Source organism: Suncus etruscus, chromosome 7 (assembly GCF_024139225.1).
Source record: "Suncus etruscus isolate mSunEtr1 chromosome 7, mSunEtr1.pri.cur, whole genome shotgun sequence".
NCBI lineage: Eukaryota > Metazoa > Chordata > Mammalia > Eulipotyphla > Soricidae > Suncus > Suncus etruscus.
The window spans coordinates 9678378-9697424 of record NC_064854.1 but is presented as its reverse complement, the minus strand read 5'-3'; the positions used below and the strand labels follow the sequence as shown (position 1 = coordinate 9697424).

The window sequence follows — 19047 nt, the reverse complement described above, 5'->3', positions numbered from 1 at the left end:
CGACGGTTTGAATGGCAGCAGGGGCGGGGTCTCGCGGTGGCCACGCCCACTCGGGGCGGGATAGACAGGCCGCTCGCCGCGTGGGCGGGGTCTCGCCGACAGGCCACGCCCCACTCAGGGCGTGACGTCGCTGGCAGCTCGCCGCAGGGGCGGGGCTCGTTGGCCGTCCCAAGAGCGGCCCCGCCCACACAGGGCGTGGGACGGCTGTCGACAGCTCACCGCGGAGGCGGGGCCTGGCTGAGGGTGCCTAAAAGGGCCCCGCCCACACAGGGCTTGGCCCCGCCGGCAGCTCGCCGCAAGGGGCGGAGCGTGACCGACGGCTCACCGCAGGGCGAGGCCCCGCCCACGCGGGGGTGGAGCCTCAATGACAGCCCCGGGAGAGGCCTTGCCCACATGGGTGGGGTCTCGCCGGCTGCATCCGGGAAGACCTCGCGTGTACCGCGGGAGCCTCGGGTGTTCCCAGGAGCTGCAGGCTGTGAGGTGAAGGGACTCGCCTGGCAGGAAATTGGCCCAGGGCTTCAAACACAAAAAATCCACGTTGGCTGGTCTCTTAGGAAATGACCCGGAGGCCCCAACTGTCCACACCCAGCAGTGACCTTAGTCATCTCACAAGCCATCCTTCCCCTCCAATCATTCTAAAGCCCCTGCATTGCCCAACCATCTGCCGGGAAGCACTCCCAACAACGGAGGGGCAGACTCGACTTGCTCTCCCTGGCCCCTGCCCACGTCTTGGCGCAATGACAGGCACCTTCCTGTCACTTCGAACAAGGAAGTAGTGCACAGCTCTGGCTCTGTGCTTGGTCTCTGTCGGAGAGACCTCGCAAAAAGGCTCCAGTACAGCAGGGAGGCTCTTGGGAGTTAATTCCTGAAAGCAGACAGGGGTAATCCCTAGGCATCGCCAGGGATAACACCAAACAAACAAAAAATAATAATAAAGAAAACTTCTGCTCACTGCATCTGTGCCTCATTCTGGCCCCTGGCCATTTTTCATTTAGCAATTGTGTCCCTAAAATAGATACCTAAAAATCCAGATATGGTTCAAGTGCATGTGTGCGTGTGTGTGTGTGTGTGTACCAAGATGCAGAAAGATCAGATTGACACAACTCAACAGGTGTGGGCCCCTTAGAGCACCACATCCCTGGGTTCTGCACTGACCACACCACTGGCTGTGAACTGTAGGAAGAAAGGAGCACCGGAACCATTTTTGGAAGGAAGCTGTCCATACTGGGTCAGTTTGGAGTTCCAAGCATGAATTAGGCCTCTGTGTGACCACTTGACCAAGCAGTACCTAAGAAAATGTTCGCTAATCCAGAAAGGCAATGTGCTCTAAGCTGTTCCTGCTGCTGTAACAGAATGGAAGCCTGCCCACTTTATAAGCAAGAACATGGTAACAGAACATTTATTCAATGCCATTGAAAGCCACATAATAGCGTAGAAAGTCTTAATGATTCTGAAAGTAAAATGAGCAAGATGCAATATATATAAAAACATACATTACAAATGTTTGTGAGGATGGTTCTGCTTCCTGATCTGCCTCCACAGAGAGGCAGCAAGGAAATAGGTTTGGCTCCTCTCTGATGCCTGGAAGCCATCCAGCACACCACCTGCTCCTTGTCTCCTCATCTCCCAGCAGCCAGTAAAGAAAGGGTCACCTCAGTTCCCTCACCAAGAACAGAGCTGGAGAGCTGGGTGCACACAGGGTGCACCTTTGCCGTCCGGTTGCACTGGAGGGCACCATTGGAACCTGTCTGCATTTGCCAGCACGCACACTAGAGAACAGGCCCAGGCAGAGAATGCTGAGGCAACCATAGACATCTCATCTACCCAAGCTCTGGCCCAATGATACGAAGACAGACCCATCGCTGCAGCCATGGGATGGCTCTGAGAGGCCCTGGGACGAGAAATGGGGGCTGGAGCCTCCACCAGGAAAGAGACTTTAGTAGTTCCCAGCAAAGGCCACGAGAGGCAGAGTTCCAAGGCCATCTTCAGGTGCAGTCCACAGGCAGGTGAGAAGCTTAAAAAGAGACTGTGGTGCCAGAATGGCTGTGTGACAGCAGGAGCAACAATTTCCTCCTGTCCACAGCCCCCCCTTATCAAGTATCCCTTTATTCCCCAGGCCCAGTAACCCCTGGCCAGTGGGAGAAGATGCAGGAGACAGTGCCTCCATGAAAGCATGCTGTCATGTCACTTGATAGCATAGGGACCCCAGGGGGCCCTCACACACTTCCATGGGAACCACAGAGACAGACAGAAGGTGGCAAAAGGCATGTTTCAGCTGGAGTCCAAAGAAAAGATTTCTCTATGCGGCTCAAGCTGTGTGGCTTAGCTTTAATTTTTGAAAAGTCCATTGCATTTAAAAAATAAAGAATTTGCCTTGGTTTATTAAAGCTTGATCGTTAGTGTAGTAGCGTCAGGCAGCAGCTGAGAACCATGTGTCTTCCCTGGTCACTGAAGCAGCCGCAGGGCCGTCGGGCTCGCTGGGCGCCCTCCTGGGTCTCAGAGTAAGACCCCACAGGCCTGTGCTCAATCCTCACTCTTCCCACACACAGTGGAGCGAGCCGGGGACTCACCACCCTGCCTAATTCCTGGCATCAGGACTGAGGAGAAAGGCGTCTGGAAAGTCACGCCAAATGGCAGTCACGTCCACAAGTGCCAGGAGCAATGATCCGCTGTGGCTGTGGCCGAGCAGGCTGCTCCGCTGTGCAGAGGGGCAAGGGCGCTGGATCCGCGGCAGGGCTGAGCTGCTAAGGCTTAGAAAGGCTTCTCACCACTCCCAGTTGGGGAGGGAAGGCCGTCACCACCATTCTCTCTGCCACCCACAACCTTGGACTGCAGAGAAAAGAGACGCTGAGCCAGAGCACATCAGGAGGCAGGGGGCAGGCCCCAGGCCCTTCTGGGGAAGGGATGTGGCTGCTCTGTCCTCTCCACAAGCCTTTGACAGGGAGGCAGAACAGCAGGGACAAGGCCATGGGCTGGGCAGAGCTTAGATGATTGGCACACAGGGAAGAGCCACCCCCGGGCTAAACCCTGGTCACTCCCTGCAGCAAGAATAAGGGCGCAGGCAAGGAGGGGCTCCTGTAGGGCCTGGGAGGTGGACAAGGGTCTCTGGCAAGCCCATGTGTCCACATCTTGCTCTGGCTGTCATACTGGGAAACTGCCGCAGGGTCCCCAAGGAACAGATCACACCCGATCAGAATACCTGCCAGCCCAAGTACAATTACCTTGATGGTGCCAACACGGTCCTCAAATGACTTGAAGGTGGCAGAAGTCCTGGGGAGTAAGAAGAAGCAGGTATGAGGGAGAGGTCCTGAGGGGAGGAGGCTGGAGCCAGGCAAAGACCCCAATCCTCACTGAAAAAAATAAGAAAAAAAAAAAAGCCAACAGAAAACCAGAAACCAAAAGGAGTGCTGGACAGGTCCCTGTAGAAATGGCTGGTCCAGGTCCCTCAGTAAGCTCCTGGGTCAGAACTGGAGCCAACAGCAGCAAAACAAGAACTGAAACCTGGCAGCCCTAGTGGGTGACACCTGGCATCATGCAGGGTAGGGTTCACTGGGGAAATACTCATGAGAGTCGAGAGGGAACGACAGGTTCATGCAGGCCCTCACAGGGTACTGGAGACCCTCCAGCAGGGGCTCAGAGACCCCCTCCCTCAAAGCTTGGAGCGGTCTAAAAGGTTTTCGGGGAGCAGAGCGAACAGAACATCACTCCTGAGGGCTTCAGGACAGGAGCCTTGGCTGCCGCGCAGAAAGGTGGTTCCCAGGGATAGGGCACGTTACCTCATAGCCGGCATGCTGATGGAGTGGCGGATGGAATAGTTGCTGCTTGGAAGCATGGCAGAAGCAGAGAAGGAAGCAAGAGTTAGAAACATAAGCCCAGCCTCACTGGCTCAGGGCAGAGGCCACAGCAAGTTCCCCTCCCAGAACTGAGACCACAGCACAGATAGGAACACCTGGACATGGCAATGGCAAGTGGCCGCCCTGAGTTCACCCCACAGCGTGGCACGAGGGAGAACCATGAGATCAGGTAACTCCAAGGGTGAGAACACGTGGCCTGGACATAAGTGCCACCAGCCAAAGTCTAAGTCTCCTCTGAGGGCACCTCCAGGAAGCCACTAGGGCTATGGGACACGCTCTATGGCCAGGGGCCCCAGGACTACATGGAGAGGTGGCCCCTGAGCTACTCAGGGCTTTCTCTACAAGCAGCCTTACCTAAAGGAGTGTGAGAATGGGCGAGCCCTGACAGATGGCAGCAAGAGAGAAGAAACGCAGAGTTAGGTATGTGGGGAACAGGAGCATGGGAGACTTTGGTGAGCAGGATCGGACCCCCACTGCAGAAGCCAGAGGGAAGAATCCAGCGGTGGGGCTTGGGCTGGCACCAGACTGTGAGGCTCCAACCGGTGAGGCACCAGCAGCTAAAGTGTCCAAGCGCTACTGCTGGGACAAAGACCATGTGGACACTCACACCCCCTTGGGGTCAGAGGAGGGGCCTTAACCTGCCTTTGCCTCCAGCTCAGCTTCTAGGCCTCCCACCTATCCCAGGCAAGCCAGAAGTTGATGCACCACAGGCTCTGTAGCGCACGAGCCTCCAGCTTAGAAAAACCAAGGTGCAGGGGCTGGGCGGTGGAGCTAGAGATAAGGTGCCTGCCTTGCCTGCGCTAGCCTTGGACGGACCGCAGTTCGATCCCCCGGCATCCCATATGGTCCCCCAAGCCAGGAGCGACTTCTGAGCACATAGCCAGGAGTAACCCCTGAGCGTCACCGGGTGTGGCCCAAAAACTAAAAAAAAAAAAACAAAAAAAACAAAAACAAACAAACAAAAACCAAGGTGCTACATCACGTACCAGCAGGCATAAGACCCGACAAAGGCTGTGCCTGTGGTGTGGGCTGGTTGTAGCCACACTAAGAGATGACACTACAAACCGATGTCAGGAGTGGGAGGCCTCAGAGTCCGCCAACCGAAGAGGTTCTGCTCAGCATTAACAGGCAGCCCCAGGCCTTGGAAATGTCACCACCCTCACACACTGACTAGCACACTGAATCTCACAGGATGGCCCTCACACACAGTTCCTTATGTACCACAACGGCAACCTCTTCACCAGACCAGACCACCAGTGTAACCACTGCACAGGCCAGGATCTCAAAGTGAGCCCATGTCAATGGGACACATTGAGATGGGCCTAAGACAGGCACCCGACCTGAGATCCCACTGGGGAGTCGTGATAGGCCCTCAGTACTACTACCTAAGGAACCATTCTGAGGCGCAGACCTCAGACACCAAGCATGAAGCAAAAAGGGGCGACCACTGGGCAGCAAACATGGAAACGAGAAGTCCTTCTCTGTAAAGCTGAGAGGGTCTGAAGAATCGAAGTTAAGCACATCAAAGGCCAAGAAGGTCGAGCCAATCCTGGCACAGGCCAGGGCCAAGTGGTACCAGTGTGCCCAGGGATGTTACCAAGACTGAACCAGTGATGCCCCTGAAGCCCAGAAGGTGGAGCAGGGTCTGGGTGTAGGTCAGGAACCCAAAGGTCCAGGCCTGGCACTGCAGCCCACCATGAGAGGTCAGGCCTGACCACCTGAGGACACAACTTGCCCCAGAGGCCTAGCAGGCATAGCCACAGTACCAGGGAAGGGGCGATGGTAGGAAGCTCTGGGCCCAAGACACCTGCCTTCCTTGACCCTGATGCTCTAGAGCACCTTTGGGGCTCTAGATGAGCACTGTGAGCTGAGGGTTCTGGAGTTCCACGGAGAACTGAGGCTTCCAGCCCACCACACAACCCTCCTATGATGTTCCAGAGAACTGCATTAACAGGCAGCGCCTCCAGAATCATGGCATGACAGCCCTGCAGCCCTCCAGCCGGAGTGGAGATGGAGGAGGTGCAGAGAGAAAGTCATGAATGGACTCGATTGCAAAGGGGGTGCTCAGCCGACTGGCCCAAGCCAACAGCACACCTCATGTCTCCAAGCTTCCTGCTGATGGCAGAGCCCACAGTGGACAGGGCAGCTGAGGTCTTCTGGCCGGCCTGGGAGAGAGTTTCCTGAGTCTTCTTGTAGCTGAAAAAAGGAAACAAACGTCACAACCAAGGCCAAGGGGCAGCAGTGTAAACAGGATTAGTATGGTACCATGGACCATGGCCAAAGCACTGGCCTTTACAAGAACCCTGGCAGAGGTCTCCTGTGCCCCCAGAGGCAATTGTGTTTGTGTGTGGCCAGGGGGAGGCAGGCTGTCCCAACCTCCAACTCTGTCACCTGCAATGAAAGCACTCTGAGGACTGAAGAAAGAGCAGCCCACATCTGGGCAGTGGGGAGATGAAAGAGAGACCACACCAGGAGAAAGTGCATCTAGCAGTAGCGCTCAGCCAGACATCAGTAGAGAAGAGGCAGCAAACCAGCTGCATCCTGCAGGCATACCTGCTAAAGTAGCCCAAAGATAGGTCAACTTACACAGTTCCACGGGATGTAGGAGCACCACACCCCCCAGACTGACCCCCTAACACTTGTACTGGGGTGCCACTACAGAGTAGACTCCAGCCAGAGTGAGGCTTCCTGCAGCAGGAAACAGTTAGGGTCCCGTGGATTGGTGAGCCTGGAAAAAATAGTGCAGCCAACACACTCCATGCCTGAATGAGCCACAGACACGGTGCAAGAAATGGAGGCCCAGCAGTTTTGAGTCAGTTAGCTTTGCCAAGGGCACAGGCACTATTTCTGGGGGGAGCCTGAATAAGAGCTGGCCTAGATTTCAGCACAGCTGTCCCCACTTGGGAATGCTCCTTGGCCAGACACCACCAGCCCGGACAGCTGCCACCAAAGTTCTCTGAGGCAGGACAGTCAGGTTGGGGTGCTGTCCTGGCACATGAAACTCCATCAGGTACCCGGACCATCACTGTCACTCCCAAGTAGAGAGCCAGAAGCGGGGTGTGGCGCCCCCCTGCACAGTCCCTTTCAGAACCTGGCTCCAAGGGCACCGCCACCTGCATAAACCCTGCCATGCCCACAGCCACCCACGCTAGTGCTCCTAAGAACAGAGCATTCAACCCCCCCCAACACCCCTCCCAAGCACCTTCCCATATGCTGCACGGTCCAGTCCCAAGGCAGGGATGAGCTGCCTCAGAGAAAACACTGAGTTATTTACGTATTCTCAACTACAGCTGCTGGAGAGAAAAGCAACACTGTCCCTCAGACCTTCAACCCATAAGGGCAGGGCACAGCTCAGCATCTCTCAAGAAAAGGCAAGCCCAGCCCCCAGCTCCCCAATTCCGCTGTCACTGTGCCCTGCCTGGGACAGGGACGCAAAGGGTCAGAGCAGGGCTTACACGGGGGGCCCAGAGTGCACTGGCAGGTGTGGACAGTGAGGTGGGCGCAGCTGAGGAGCCTGGCACAGGCCCATCGCAGAAGGGATGTTCTCTGTATGGCCTGGTGGCTGCTGGACTTTAGTCCAACACAGCATCAGCCCCATGGTCTGAAGGGGGCTCTCTTTAGCATTTGCGAGGAGAAAGACCTTGTTAAGGAAAGGGAAGGAAGAAAAGGCCCGGAAAGCACCGGGCGTGCTAGCGCATGGGCAGAGCAGGGCAAAGACACTCACAGGTCCGACTGGGTCACTTTCTCGTTCCATTCGCCAAGTTTCTCAGAAGTTTTCACATAGCTAAAAACAGAAGGTGTGCGATATATTACATCTGAACTAAGATTCAGGAACTAAAGAGCTGGTCCGAAGGGGAAGGTGCTTGCCTTCCATGAGGCCAAACCCAGTTCACTTCCAGCCTAGCCAGGAAGTGACCCCTGTGCAGAGTCAGGAGTAAACCCTGGGCACTGAAGATCATGTTGTGACTCCGAAACCGTCGAGGCTACCAGGAGTAATTTCTGAAAGCAAAGCCCTGAGGGCCAACAGGTGAAGCCCAAAAACAAAGGCCCCCCCACTCTAAAACCTGACATTTCTTTCTCCAAGCCACACCCAGCAGCACTCAGGAGTTACTCATGGCTCAAAGCTCAGGAAACAGCAGCTTGGCAGGTCTCTGGGGACCAAACCCAGCTGATGTACAAGGGGAAGGCTTAACCCCTACACTACTTCTCTAGCCCCTTATTTATATATATATTTTTTTATTTTTTTATTTTTATTTTTTTTATTTTGGCTACTCCCAACTGTGGATTTGCTCTTAGTGGGATCAAACCTAGGCCAGCTGTGTGTAAGGCACATGTCTTATCTACTCCACTGTCTCTCTGGCTCCTCTTTGTTTTTCCCCTTTGGTTTTTTGGCTAAACCCAGTAGTGTTAAATGCAAGAAGGTACATAGCAAGGCAGAATGGTCACCTCGCATAAGGCCAACCCAGGTTTGATTCCAAGCACTCCATAAAATCCCCAACCACCACCAGGATATTCCCGGAGTGCAAAGCCAGGCGTAATATCTGAACATTGCTGTGTATGATCCAAAAAAAAAAAAAAATTTTTTTTGTAGAGGGGCCAGAATACAGAGTACAGGTTTAAGAAAGGTGTTTGTTGGGCCGGAGAGATAGCATGGAGGTAAGGCGTTTGCCTCTCATGCAGGAGGTCATCGGTTCGAATCCCGGCGTCCCATATATGGTCCTCCCGTGCCTGCCAGGAGCAATTTCTGAGCCTGGAGCCAGGAATAACCCCTGAGCACTGCCGGGTGTGACCCAAAAACCACAAAAAAAAAAAAAAAAAAAAAGAAAGGTGTTTGTTGGACCAGAGAAATAGCACATTGGCAGGGCATTTGCCTTGCACGCTGTCAATCCAGGAAGAACGATGGTTCAAATCCCGGCATCCATATGGTCCCTTGAGCCTGCCAGGAGCAATTTCTGAGTACAGAGCCAGAAGTAACCCCTGAGTGCCACCAGGTGTGACACAAAAGCCAAAAAAAAAAAAAGAAAAGAAAAGAAAGAAAGGTGTTTGCCTTGCATGCAGTCAATCTTGGTTCACTGCAAGCTGTATGATCCTTCAAGCATCACCAGGAAAGATCCTTAAGAAATGAGGCAGGGGCCCGGAGAGATAGCACAGCGGTGTTTGCCTTGCAAACAGCCGATCCAGGACCAAAGGTGGTTGGTTCGAATCCCGGTGTCCCATAGGGTCCCCTGTGCCTGCCAGGAGCTATTTCTGAGCAGACAGCCAGGAGTAACCCCTGAGCACTGCCGGGTGTGGCCCAAAAACCAAAAAAAAAAAAAAAAAAGAGAAATGAGGCAGGATGGGGCCCGAGAGATAGCATGGAGGTAAGGCGTTTGCCTTTCATGCAAAAGGATGGTGGCTCGAATCCCAGCATCCCATATGGTCCCCCAAGCCTGCCAGGAGTGATTTCTGAGCGCAGAGCCAGGAATAACCCCTGAGCGCTGCTGGGTGTGACCCAAAAACCAAATATCAAAGCCAACCAAACAAGAACTTTTGGGGGTCAGAGTGATAGTATAGCAGATAAAGCTTGCCTGCCCTGTATGTGGCTGACTCAGGCTCAATCCCCAGCAACCCATATGGTCTCCCAAGGCCACCAGGAGGCAAAGCCAGGAGTAACTGCTGAACACTAACAAGAGTGGCCCCACCCACTCCCAAAAAATAATAAGATATATTGGGCTAGAGTGGTGGCGCAAGTGGTAGGGTATCTGCCTTGCACGTGATAACCTAGGACGGACCAAGGTTCGATCCCCTGATGCCCCATATGGTCCCCCAAGCCAGGAGTGATTTCTGTATGGATAGCCAGGAATAACCCCTAAGCATCACTAGGTGTGGCCCAAAAACCAAAAACCAAGGGAAAAAAACCAAAACCCAAGACATAAAAAAATATTTATAGGGGCCAGACGGTGGCGCTGAAGGTAAGGTGCCTGCCTTGCCTGTGCTAGCCTTGGACGGACCGTGGTTCGATCCCCCGGAGTCCCATATGGTCTCCCAAGCCAGGAGCAACTTCTGAGCACATAGCCAGGAGTAACCCCTGAGCGTCACCGGGTGTGGCCCAAAAACCAAAAAAAAAAAAATACTTATAGAGGGGTTGAGTGACAGTATAGCAGGTCGGGTTGACCCAGACTTGATCCCCAGCACCCCATCTAAGGTCCTGAGCCCCACCTAAGCACAAAGTCTAGAGTGTGATATTGCAGTGCAAGGTGTGACCCAAAAATCAAACAAACAAACAAAAAAAAATCAAACAAATAAAAACAAAACTCAGCTTGGGACTGGAGCAATAGCAGGGCATGGGGTAGATAATCACCCACCCGTACTTCAGTCTGCCAGGAGTAATCCCTGACTGCAGAGCCAAGAGTAAGCCCTGTACACAGCCAGGTGTGGCCTCCCCCCAAAAAAATAAAATTGACACAATTTGCAGATCTGCCAGTAAGAATCCAGTTACTTGGTTAAAGGGCTCAGGCTGCAACCAAGCTGCTTCCGGATAGTTCCTTGCCTGCCAGAACAATGTTGGGAGAGAGCCCTCAGACAGTCTCCCTGCCGGGCACATAGCCTACAAGTGGATACCTACGCGTTGGAGACCTGCACATCATGCCAGCTCCGAGAGAGGTTCTGCTTCAAGCCCTCCAAGGCAGACATGCCCAGCTTCCGCTTCAGCTCTCCACAGTGCTTCTCTTTGGCGGCCAGCACCTGGCGCAGCGTCACAATCTCTTCCTCTACCTGCAGAAGCAGCGGTGGACACTGTCAGCCAGCCTGACATGGCAGTGCACGGGACAGCCATGACCCAAATGCCCAGCAATAGTCCAGGGAAGCCTGCTCCTGCCCGTCTGGATCTGGGCACAGCGATGTGTGGTATGCCAGGAGTCTCTAGCAAAGCCGGCCAGGCTACCCCCTTTCTTTCCCTCTGGCCTGAATGCAGGTTGAACAAGAGCAGCTGAACAAGCTGCAGCATGGCAACTGAAGCAGAAAGGCAGAGCCCACCAGAGACACTGGAGACAGAGTCAGCCCCAGACTGGACAAGGTGGATACAAACTGCCCAGCACTTGGGCCAACCAAAGCCAGCCACCAAGACAGCTGAGAGCAGAGGCCCAGAGCTCTCATGCTGACAGAGAAGGTGTTGGTAAAGAGATGATATAGGTACTTTGGGTTCAGTCCTTGGCACCCCCTGGAAGGACTGTAAGCAGGGAGCGCCCCCAGCTGCAAGTCTTCCCAGCAGTTTTGGGGGCCCAGAGTTCTCACCAGTCTCGTGGTTTTGTCTGGAGAGCACAAGGGAGGTACTTGGGTATCAACCTGGGGCCCCCCAGTACATGAAGAACTTTCTGAGACTTTTGGAATCATCTTTTTGTGCGAAGACAGGAGACCCCCTCAGTGATGCTTTGGGGTGGAATTCAAGCCTTCTCACAGGTACTAAGCCTGTTCTAACAATGACTATTAACAGCACCTTTCTCAGAAAAGCAACTGTTTTGATCAACACACCAAAATGTAGTTCAGGGCCCCAAACATCGTGAATAAATAGATTCTACCTTAAATTAGAGATAAAGAAAGAAGGGGGCCAGAGAAATAGAATGGAGGTAGGGCATTTGCCTTGCATGCAGAAGGACAATGGTTCGAATCTCGGCATCCAAAATGGTTCCCCGAGCCTACCAGGAGTGATTTCTGAGCATAGAGCCAGGAATAACTCTTGAGCGCTGCTGGGTGTGACCCCCCCAAAAAAAAGAAAGAAGATACATGAAATCCCAGTCAATCAGTAGCCAGTCACTGGCCAGAAAATTCCAATATGGCTCAACTCAATGCCCCGGGGTCCTCAAGGCAAGTGGCGGAGCTGCCCTGGGGACACAGAGATGGAGAATTGTATATGGTGTGTGTGGGACCACTCCCTTTTGATGCTCAGGAGTTACTCCTGGCTAAGGACTCAGAAATTGTCCCTGGCTTGGGGGGACCATAGAGGACGCTGGGGGATCAAACCACAGTCTTTCCTTGGCTAGCACTTGCAAGGCAGACACCTTACCTCTAGCGCCACCTCACCGGCCCCTTGTGTGTGTGTTTTTTTTTTTTAATTTGGGATCACACCTGGTAGTACCCATAAGGTAGCACCTAGCTTTGCACTCAAGGATCACTCCTGACAAGATCAGAGAACCATATGGAAGGCACCTTATCTACTAAATCCTTCAACCCCAAGGTAAAAAGTTTTAAGTTACACAAGAGTTCCCTCTGCTTTCAACTCTGAGGGTACCTGTATCTTTATATGAGATAGGAAGGAAGCCTAAAACAAGACAGAGAAGTTAAGATGTTTGCCCTGTGGCCGAAGAGATAGCAGAGCAGTAGGGTGTTTGCCTTATATGCAGGACGGTGGTTCAAATCAGGGCATCCCGTATGGTCCCCCTCACCTGCCAGGAACAATTTCTGAGTGTAGAGCCAGGAATAACCCGAGTGATGCTGGGTGTGACCCAAAAACCAAAAACAAACAAAACAAACAAACAAACAAAAAAAAAAAAAGATGCTTGCCCTGCACACAGCTAACTCTGGTTAGACCCCTAGAACCTTATATGCTTCCCAGAGCACTTCTGGATACAACCCAAGAAACAGAAAATAACCTAACAAAATAAAGGTCAATGTCTATGGGTCAGATTATACAGCAGGTAAGGTAAGGCACTTGCCTTGCAATCCCCAACATCCCATATGATTCCCTGAGCACCACCAGGAGTAATCCTGACTACAGAACCAGGAAGAATCCCTGAGTATCACCCGAGTATGGCCCCAAAACAAAACAATATGTAAGAAAAGAAAAATCAGGGGCTGGAGTGATAGCACAGCTGTAGGGCATTTGCCGTGCACTCGGCCAACCCAGGATGGATCTAGTCCGATTCCTGGCATCCCATAAGGCCCCCCAACCCTGTAAGGATGATTTCTGAGTGCAGAGCCAGGAGTAACTCCTGAGTGACGCCAGAAGTGCCACCAGGTGTGGCCCAAAAAAAAGGGTAAGTGGAGACTTGCATAGGCCTTATCAGGAACCATCAGGGCATTTCAGCAGGCAGCTACTCACAGCAGCAGTTGCCCCAGGCCTTCCAGAGTCCCCAGTGTGCAAGCTGCGCTCCCAGGCCCTTACGAGTGCCAGACCACCTCTGCTCACAGCCACCCCCAAACACAACCCACACACCGCACCTTGGCCAGCTCAGCCCTGAGCTCTTCCTCCTCAGCCTCCGTCAGGCCTTCAACTACAGGACTCTGGGCAGCCGTGGCCGCGTCGACAGGGACATCCGTCATGGAGTCGGAGAACAAGCCTTTGTTGGGAGAATTCAAGTTGATGTCTGCCAGAGACAAAAGAAAGCACCACGGTCAACAAAGAGGAAAAGAGGAACTGGACACAGGTCTGGGACAAGGGATGGGCCAAGCCAGGCGACGACTCTTCTCTGAAAGGTGACAGTGTGGCAAGGGACCACCAGCAAGTGAGCCTCAGGTGGCCACCATGCTACAGCAGCACAGGGCACACACACATTCGCTCAGGCTTCCAAGCAAGGTTCTTTGGCTAAATGTGAGCACCGCATCAACAGAGCAAAGGAACTCAAAGGAACTCACACAAGCCCCACTTGCTAGCCAAGAGCAGCCAGGGCCCCTGCTGACCTCACCCCTGGGCTCAGGGAGTGGACATAGCACACTCTAGTTCCTGTGTGCCCTATAACTGACAAGGTATCACAAGAGGAAAAAAAAAGCTGACTTTGGGGTAAGTGCGCACAGCTGGGAGGGTGTCTCTTTTGAATGCTGCCAACCAGGATTCTACCCTCAGCACTCTAAGGTCTTCTGATCATCTCCAAAAGTGACACTTGAGTAGTACAGCAGTAAGGCGTTAACTTGAACATGGCTAACACAGGACGGATCCCGTTTCGAATCCCAGCATCCCATATGATCCCGAGCCCACCAGGAGCCTCTTCTGAGCACAGAGCCAGGAGTAACTCCTGAGTGCTGGGTGTGACCCAAAAACTAAAACAAACAAACAAAGAAACAAAAAACAAAAGTGATACTTGAGTGCAGAGCTAAGAATAAGCCCTGAGGGGGGCGGAGAGATACCATGGAGGTAAGGCATTTGCCTTTCATGCAGGAGGTCATGGGTTAGAATCCCAGCTTCCCATATGGTCCCTGTGCCTGCCAGGAGCAATTTCTGAGCCTGGAGCCAGGAATAACCCCTGAGCACTGCTGGGTGTGACCCCAAAAAAAAAAAAAAAAAGAATAAGCCCTGAGGGGCCGTAGTAGAAGCAGAGCTGTAGGGCTTTTGCCTTTGGCTGACCCAGGACAGAGGTGGGTTGGATTCCATATGGTCCCCCAAGCCAGGAGCAATTTCTGAGCCCAGAGCCAGGAGTAACCCAAGTGTGGCAAAAACAGGAAGGAAGGGAGGGAGGGAGGGAGGGAGGGAGGGAGGGAGGGAGGGAGGGAGGGAGAGAGAAAGAGAAAGAGAGAAAGAGAGAGAGAGAAAGAGAGAAAGAGAAAGAGAGAAAGAAAGAAAGAGGGGCTGGAGAGATAGCATGGAGGTAAGGCGTTTGCCTTTCATGCAAGAGGTCATCGGTTCGAATCCCAGCGTCCCATATGGTCCCCCGTGCCTGCCAGGAGCAATTTCTGAGCATGGAGCCAGGAGTAACCCCTGAGCACTGCCGGGTGTGACCCAAAAACCACAAAAAAAAAAAAAAAAAAAAGAAAGAAGGAAGGAAGGAAGGAAGGAAGGAAGGAAGGAAGGAAGGAAGGAAGGAAGGAAGGAAGGAAGGAAGGAAGGAAAGGAAAGAAAGAAAGAAAGAAAGAAAGAAAGAAAGAAAGAAAGAAAGAAAGAAAGAAAGAAAGAAAGAAAGAAAGAAAGAAAGAAAGAAAGAAAGAAAGAGGGCCCAGAGAGATAGCACAGCGGCATTTGCCTTGCAAACGGCCGATCCAGGACCAAAGGTGGTTGGTTCGAATCCCGGTGTCCCATATGGTCCCCTGTGCCTGCCAGGAGCTATTTCTGAGCAGACAGCCAGGAGTAACCCCTGAGCAACGCTGGGTGTGGCCCAAAAACCAAAAAAAAAAAAAGAAGAAGAAGAAGGAAGGAAGGAAGGAAGGAAGGAAGGAAGGAAGGAAGGAAGGAAGGAAGGAAGGAAGGAAGGAAGGAAGGAAGGAAGGAAGGAAGGAAGAAATGCCGGGTGTGACCCAAAAACCAAAAAAAAAAAAAAAGAAGGAAGGAAGGAAGGAAGGAAGGAAGGAAGGAAGGAAGGAAGGAAAGGAAGGAAGGAAGGAAGGAAGGAAGGAAGGAAGGAAGGAAGGAAGGAAGGAAGGAAGGAAGGAAGGAAGGAAGGAAGGAAGGAAGGAAGGAAGGAAGGAAGAAAGAAAGAAAGAAAGAAAGACGGGGCCGGGTAGGTGGCGCTGGAGGTAAGGTGTCTGCCTTGCAAGCGCTAGCCAAGGAAGGACCGTGGTTCGATCCCCCGGCGTCCCATATGGTCCCCCCAAGCCAGGGGCGATTTCTGAGCACATAGCCAGGAGTAACCCCTGAGCATCAAACGGGTGTGGCCCAAAAACCAAAAAAAAAAAAAAAAGAAAGAAAGAAAGAAAGAAAGAAAGAAAGAAAGAAAGAAAGAAAGAAAGAAAGAAAGAAAGAAAGAAAGAAAGAAAGAAAGAAAGAGGGCCCAGAGAGATAGCACAGCGGCATTTGCCTTGCAAACGGCCGATCCAGGACCAAAGGTGGTTGGTTCGAATCCCGGTGTCCCATATGGTCCCCTGTGCCTGCCAGGAGCTATTTCTGAGCAGACAGCCAGGAGTAACCCCTGAGCAACGCTGGGTGTGGCCCAAAAACCAAAAAAAAAAAAGAAGAAGAAGAAGGAAGGAAGGAAGGAAGGAAGGAAGGAAGGAAGGAAGGAAGGAAGGAAGGAAGGAAGGAAGGAAGGAAGGAAGGAAGGAAGAAATGCCGGGTGTGACCCAAAAACCAAAAAAAAAAAAAAAGAAGGAAGGAAGGAAGGAAGGAAGGAAGGAAGGAAGGAAGGAAGGAAGGAAGGAAGGAAGGAAGGAAGGAAGGAAAAGAATCCTGAGCACTGCAGGGTACTCACCACCCAAAAGTAAAAGCTAATTTTGATTCTTTTCAACACACCATTTAGGGTTCTTTTAATTGGTGTGGGTGGACCATTCCAGTAGGTATTCAGGAATCATTCTTGGTAGGCTCAGGGGATCCTATGGGGTGCTGGGGATCAAACCTGGACCAGCGGCATGCAAGACAAGCACCCTCCCTACTCGATACATATCCAGTGCTTCTACAGAAGCAGCAGTGAAAAGAAGCACCTTCTTTTCATCATCAAATTCTGTAAGGCAGCTTTGCCTATGGCTGGTGTGTGTGCATGTGAATGAAGGGGCCAGGATGTGGCTGAGAGGAGGCCCTGGGTTCCAGCCTCACCCAATCAATGAGCAAGCACAAAAGTGAGCCCGAAACACAGCACAAAGAGGGGGAAAGGATGGGGGGAAGGGAAGTTCTGCCTTGCACAGTCAACCTCGGTACCTGGTAGTGTCTTCTAAGGGTCTCCCAAGCCCCTACAGGAAGATTTCCTGAGCACAGAACCAGAAGCAAGTCCTAAGCACTTTCTGGTATAACCCAAACGCCTCCAAACCAAAATCTTCTTGTTAAAACCTTTGAGTAAAGGTTGGAAAGAAGCAAGTCTCTTTCACCGTAGATAAAGCTTCGGAATTTGCTAAAAATAGACAGAACTCACTTGACACCAAAGCAGCCCCAGCTACTGGGCAGGGCCGGGCCCCACAAGAACTCCTCCCAGCAGGAGGCCGGGAGGCAACAGGTGCCCTGAAAGGCACACCCACTTCTTGGTTTGGGGACCAAAAATGCATGGCTGAGATATTAACTCTTAGCTCTGTGTTCAGAGGCCATTCTAGGCATGGCTCAGAGATTAAACGGGGTCCACAGAATGCAAAGCCAAGTGCCTGGCCTCTTGGACTATCTCTCCAGTCTTCTAATTCCACAGATCTAATCACAAAGATCAATCTGTGTGATTGTACTTCAACACTGGTATCAACTAAACAGAAAGTTCTCAAATTCGGTAAAACGTTTTTATTTGTTTTGAGGCCATACCTGGAGGTGCTCAGGGCTTACTCCTAACCCTGAGATTATCAGGGATTACTCTGGTGGGACTTGGGCAATCATGAATGGTGCCAGGGATCAAAGCTGTGTTGGCCCTGTGCAAAGCAAGTGCCCGACTGACTGTATTATTGCTCTGGGTCCTAACTTAGCAAAGTCTTAATATTTTCCCTGAGAGACTGGGGTGACAGGGAAGATTTGGTCTACACCTAAGCAGTGCTGAAGTACATGATGTCTAAATATTGCTGCGTGTGACCCAAAAATGCAATAATGACACATATAAAAGTCTTTCCTTCAGGGCAGCTAGAGAGAAATTACAGTGGGTAGAGAGCGCTTGCGTTCCTTAAGTGACCAACTTGCATTCATTCCCTGACACCCTGTACAGGTCTCCCAAGAACTGCCAGGAGTGATTCCTGAGTGCAGAGCCAGAAGGAAGGGGTAGGGCCCCCCAAAAAAAGAACAAAGGAAAAAGAAGTCTTCTTAAAGTCTACTCGTCATCATAAAATTATCCCCTGTGTCCAATCTTACTCACTCACTCTACATTTCCTTGGGGGTGGAGTCGAGGGCCACACTCAGCGTTGCTCTGACACCAAACATGGGCCTAACTCCCCCATTCCTCCGTATGTCATTAAAAGCAAACACACACAGGGCCGGAGAGATAGCATGGAGGCAGGGCGTTTGCTTAACATGTAGAGAGACGGTGGTTCGAACCCCGGCATCCCATATGGTCCCCGGAGCCTGCCAGGAGCGATTTCTAAGTGTAGAGCCTGGAGTAACCCCCTGAGCGTTGCCGGGATGTGACCCCCAACACCAAAAAATAAAATAAAATAAAAGCACACATACAAGCGCTGGATGCAGTTGTCGATGAGGGTGGACCCGGATCCCGAATGCCTTCTTGCCCTAGCCTGCCTTCATCCTCCTCAGGGGGGGGACAGGGAACAGGCACTTAGCAGAGCAAGCCAGGCCCCAACTGACTGCGCCCTGGGGCTACCTACCCAGTGCGTTTGGTGGCATTGGCGTCTCGCTCTCCCATCCAGAGGGAAACGAACTCGGGGTGCAGGGAAACCAGGCACTTAGCAGAGCATGCCAGGCCCCAAACTCACCTTCCTGCGCCCTGGGACTGGGCCCAGAGGGCGTCGAGGCTGGCTGGCTACCTACCCGGTGCGCTTGGTGGCGATGGCGTTTGGTTCTCCCATGCAGAGGGAAACGAACTCGGGGTGCAGGGAGCCCGCAGACGGACTCTCTGCTGGAGCTGGGAGCGAGGCGGGGCCTCGCCGGGCCTCGCCCCGGGACCCTGGGCTGCGGCCCTGACTCACGCTGCGGCGCGCCCGGGGCTCCCCGTGGCCCCCAGTTGCCACCCTGGGGGCGCCGCTGCAACCTCGGGCGGCTCCCGGGGCGCCCCGCCAGGCCCGGGCCCGGCTCCCCGGAGCCCCCGTCCCAGGGGCAGGGGCGGGCGCGCGGCGCGGCGCAGGAACCGAGTCTCAGCGGCGCGCCCCGAGCGGCTGTTACCTTGGCCGCTGGAATCCATGTTCGGGCGTCGCCAGATCCGGGCCGAACCCGGCGCGGGGCGCAGGACGCAGGACGCGGGGGTGCAACCGAGGAACCGCGGCAAGCAAGACTGGTCCGCCGCGTCTACAAGCGCAACCGGAAGTCCCGCCCCGGGCTCGGTGGCGTCATCAGCGGCGCGCCGGCGCTTTTCCGGTCCGGCGCCTGTCTTCCCCCCCCCCCGCCTCCGTGAATGAAAACCAATCAGAGCGTAGCTCCGCCCAGTCGGCTTGGCCTCAGTCTGATTGGCCGAGGCAGTTGACACGGGGGCGGGGACTCCTGGAGGCTCCACCCCTTACGTCGGCCTCTGGAGCTCCAAGGCATTGGTTGATTAGAGCTGCAAGCTGGTGGAAAGCGGGTGGGGTCTTTCTGGGGACTTGGGGGTCCTGGCTATCAGAGCCCTGGCTTTTGCACCTTTTGCACCCCAGGCTATAGTGCACTTGAAATGCGCCTCCCTAGACTTTGGGGTCAGCCTACCCCTCTGAGTATCTTTGTTTTGGGGCTCACACCCAGGGTCCTTTTCTGTTT

The 19047-nt window shown here is 53.3% G+C and overlaps 1 protein-coding gene across 10 annotated transcripts; it reads right to left on the bottom strand.

Moving 5' to 3' along the window:
* Positions 1 to 2294: 2294 nt before the first annotated feature.
* On the bottom strand, positions 2295 to 18625 carry TPD52L2 (TPD52 like 2). 10 transcript variants are annotated; one of them, XM_049777493.1, is made up of 9 exons: positions 18484 to 18625; positions 13050 to 13195; positions 10459 to 10607; positions 7579 to 7638; positions 5949 to 6050; positions 4209 to 4235; positions 3777 to 3821; positions 3222 to 3270; positions 2295 to 2829 (listed from the first exon to the last, which is right to left on the bottom strand). In XM_049777493.1, the coding sequence occupies exons 1-9, from the start codon at positions 18500 to 18502 to the stop codon at positions 2752 to 2754; spliced, it is 675 nt and encodes a 224-aa protein (XP_049633450.1). In that variant the 5' UTR covers positions 18503 to 18625; the 3' UTR covers positions 2295 to 2751. The 10 variants fall into 10 exon arrangements, with proteins under 10 accessions (XP_049633450.1, XP_049633451.1, XP_049633452.1 ...); XM_049777494.1 differs by having other exon boundaries at positions 3777 to 3818; XM_049777495.1 differs by lacking the exon at positions 4209 to 4235.
* Between the last annotated feature and the right edge of the window lie 422 nt (positions 18626 to 19047).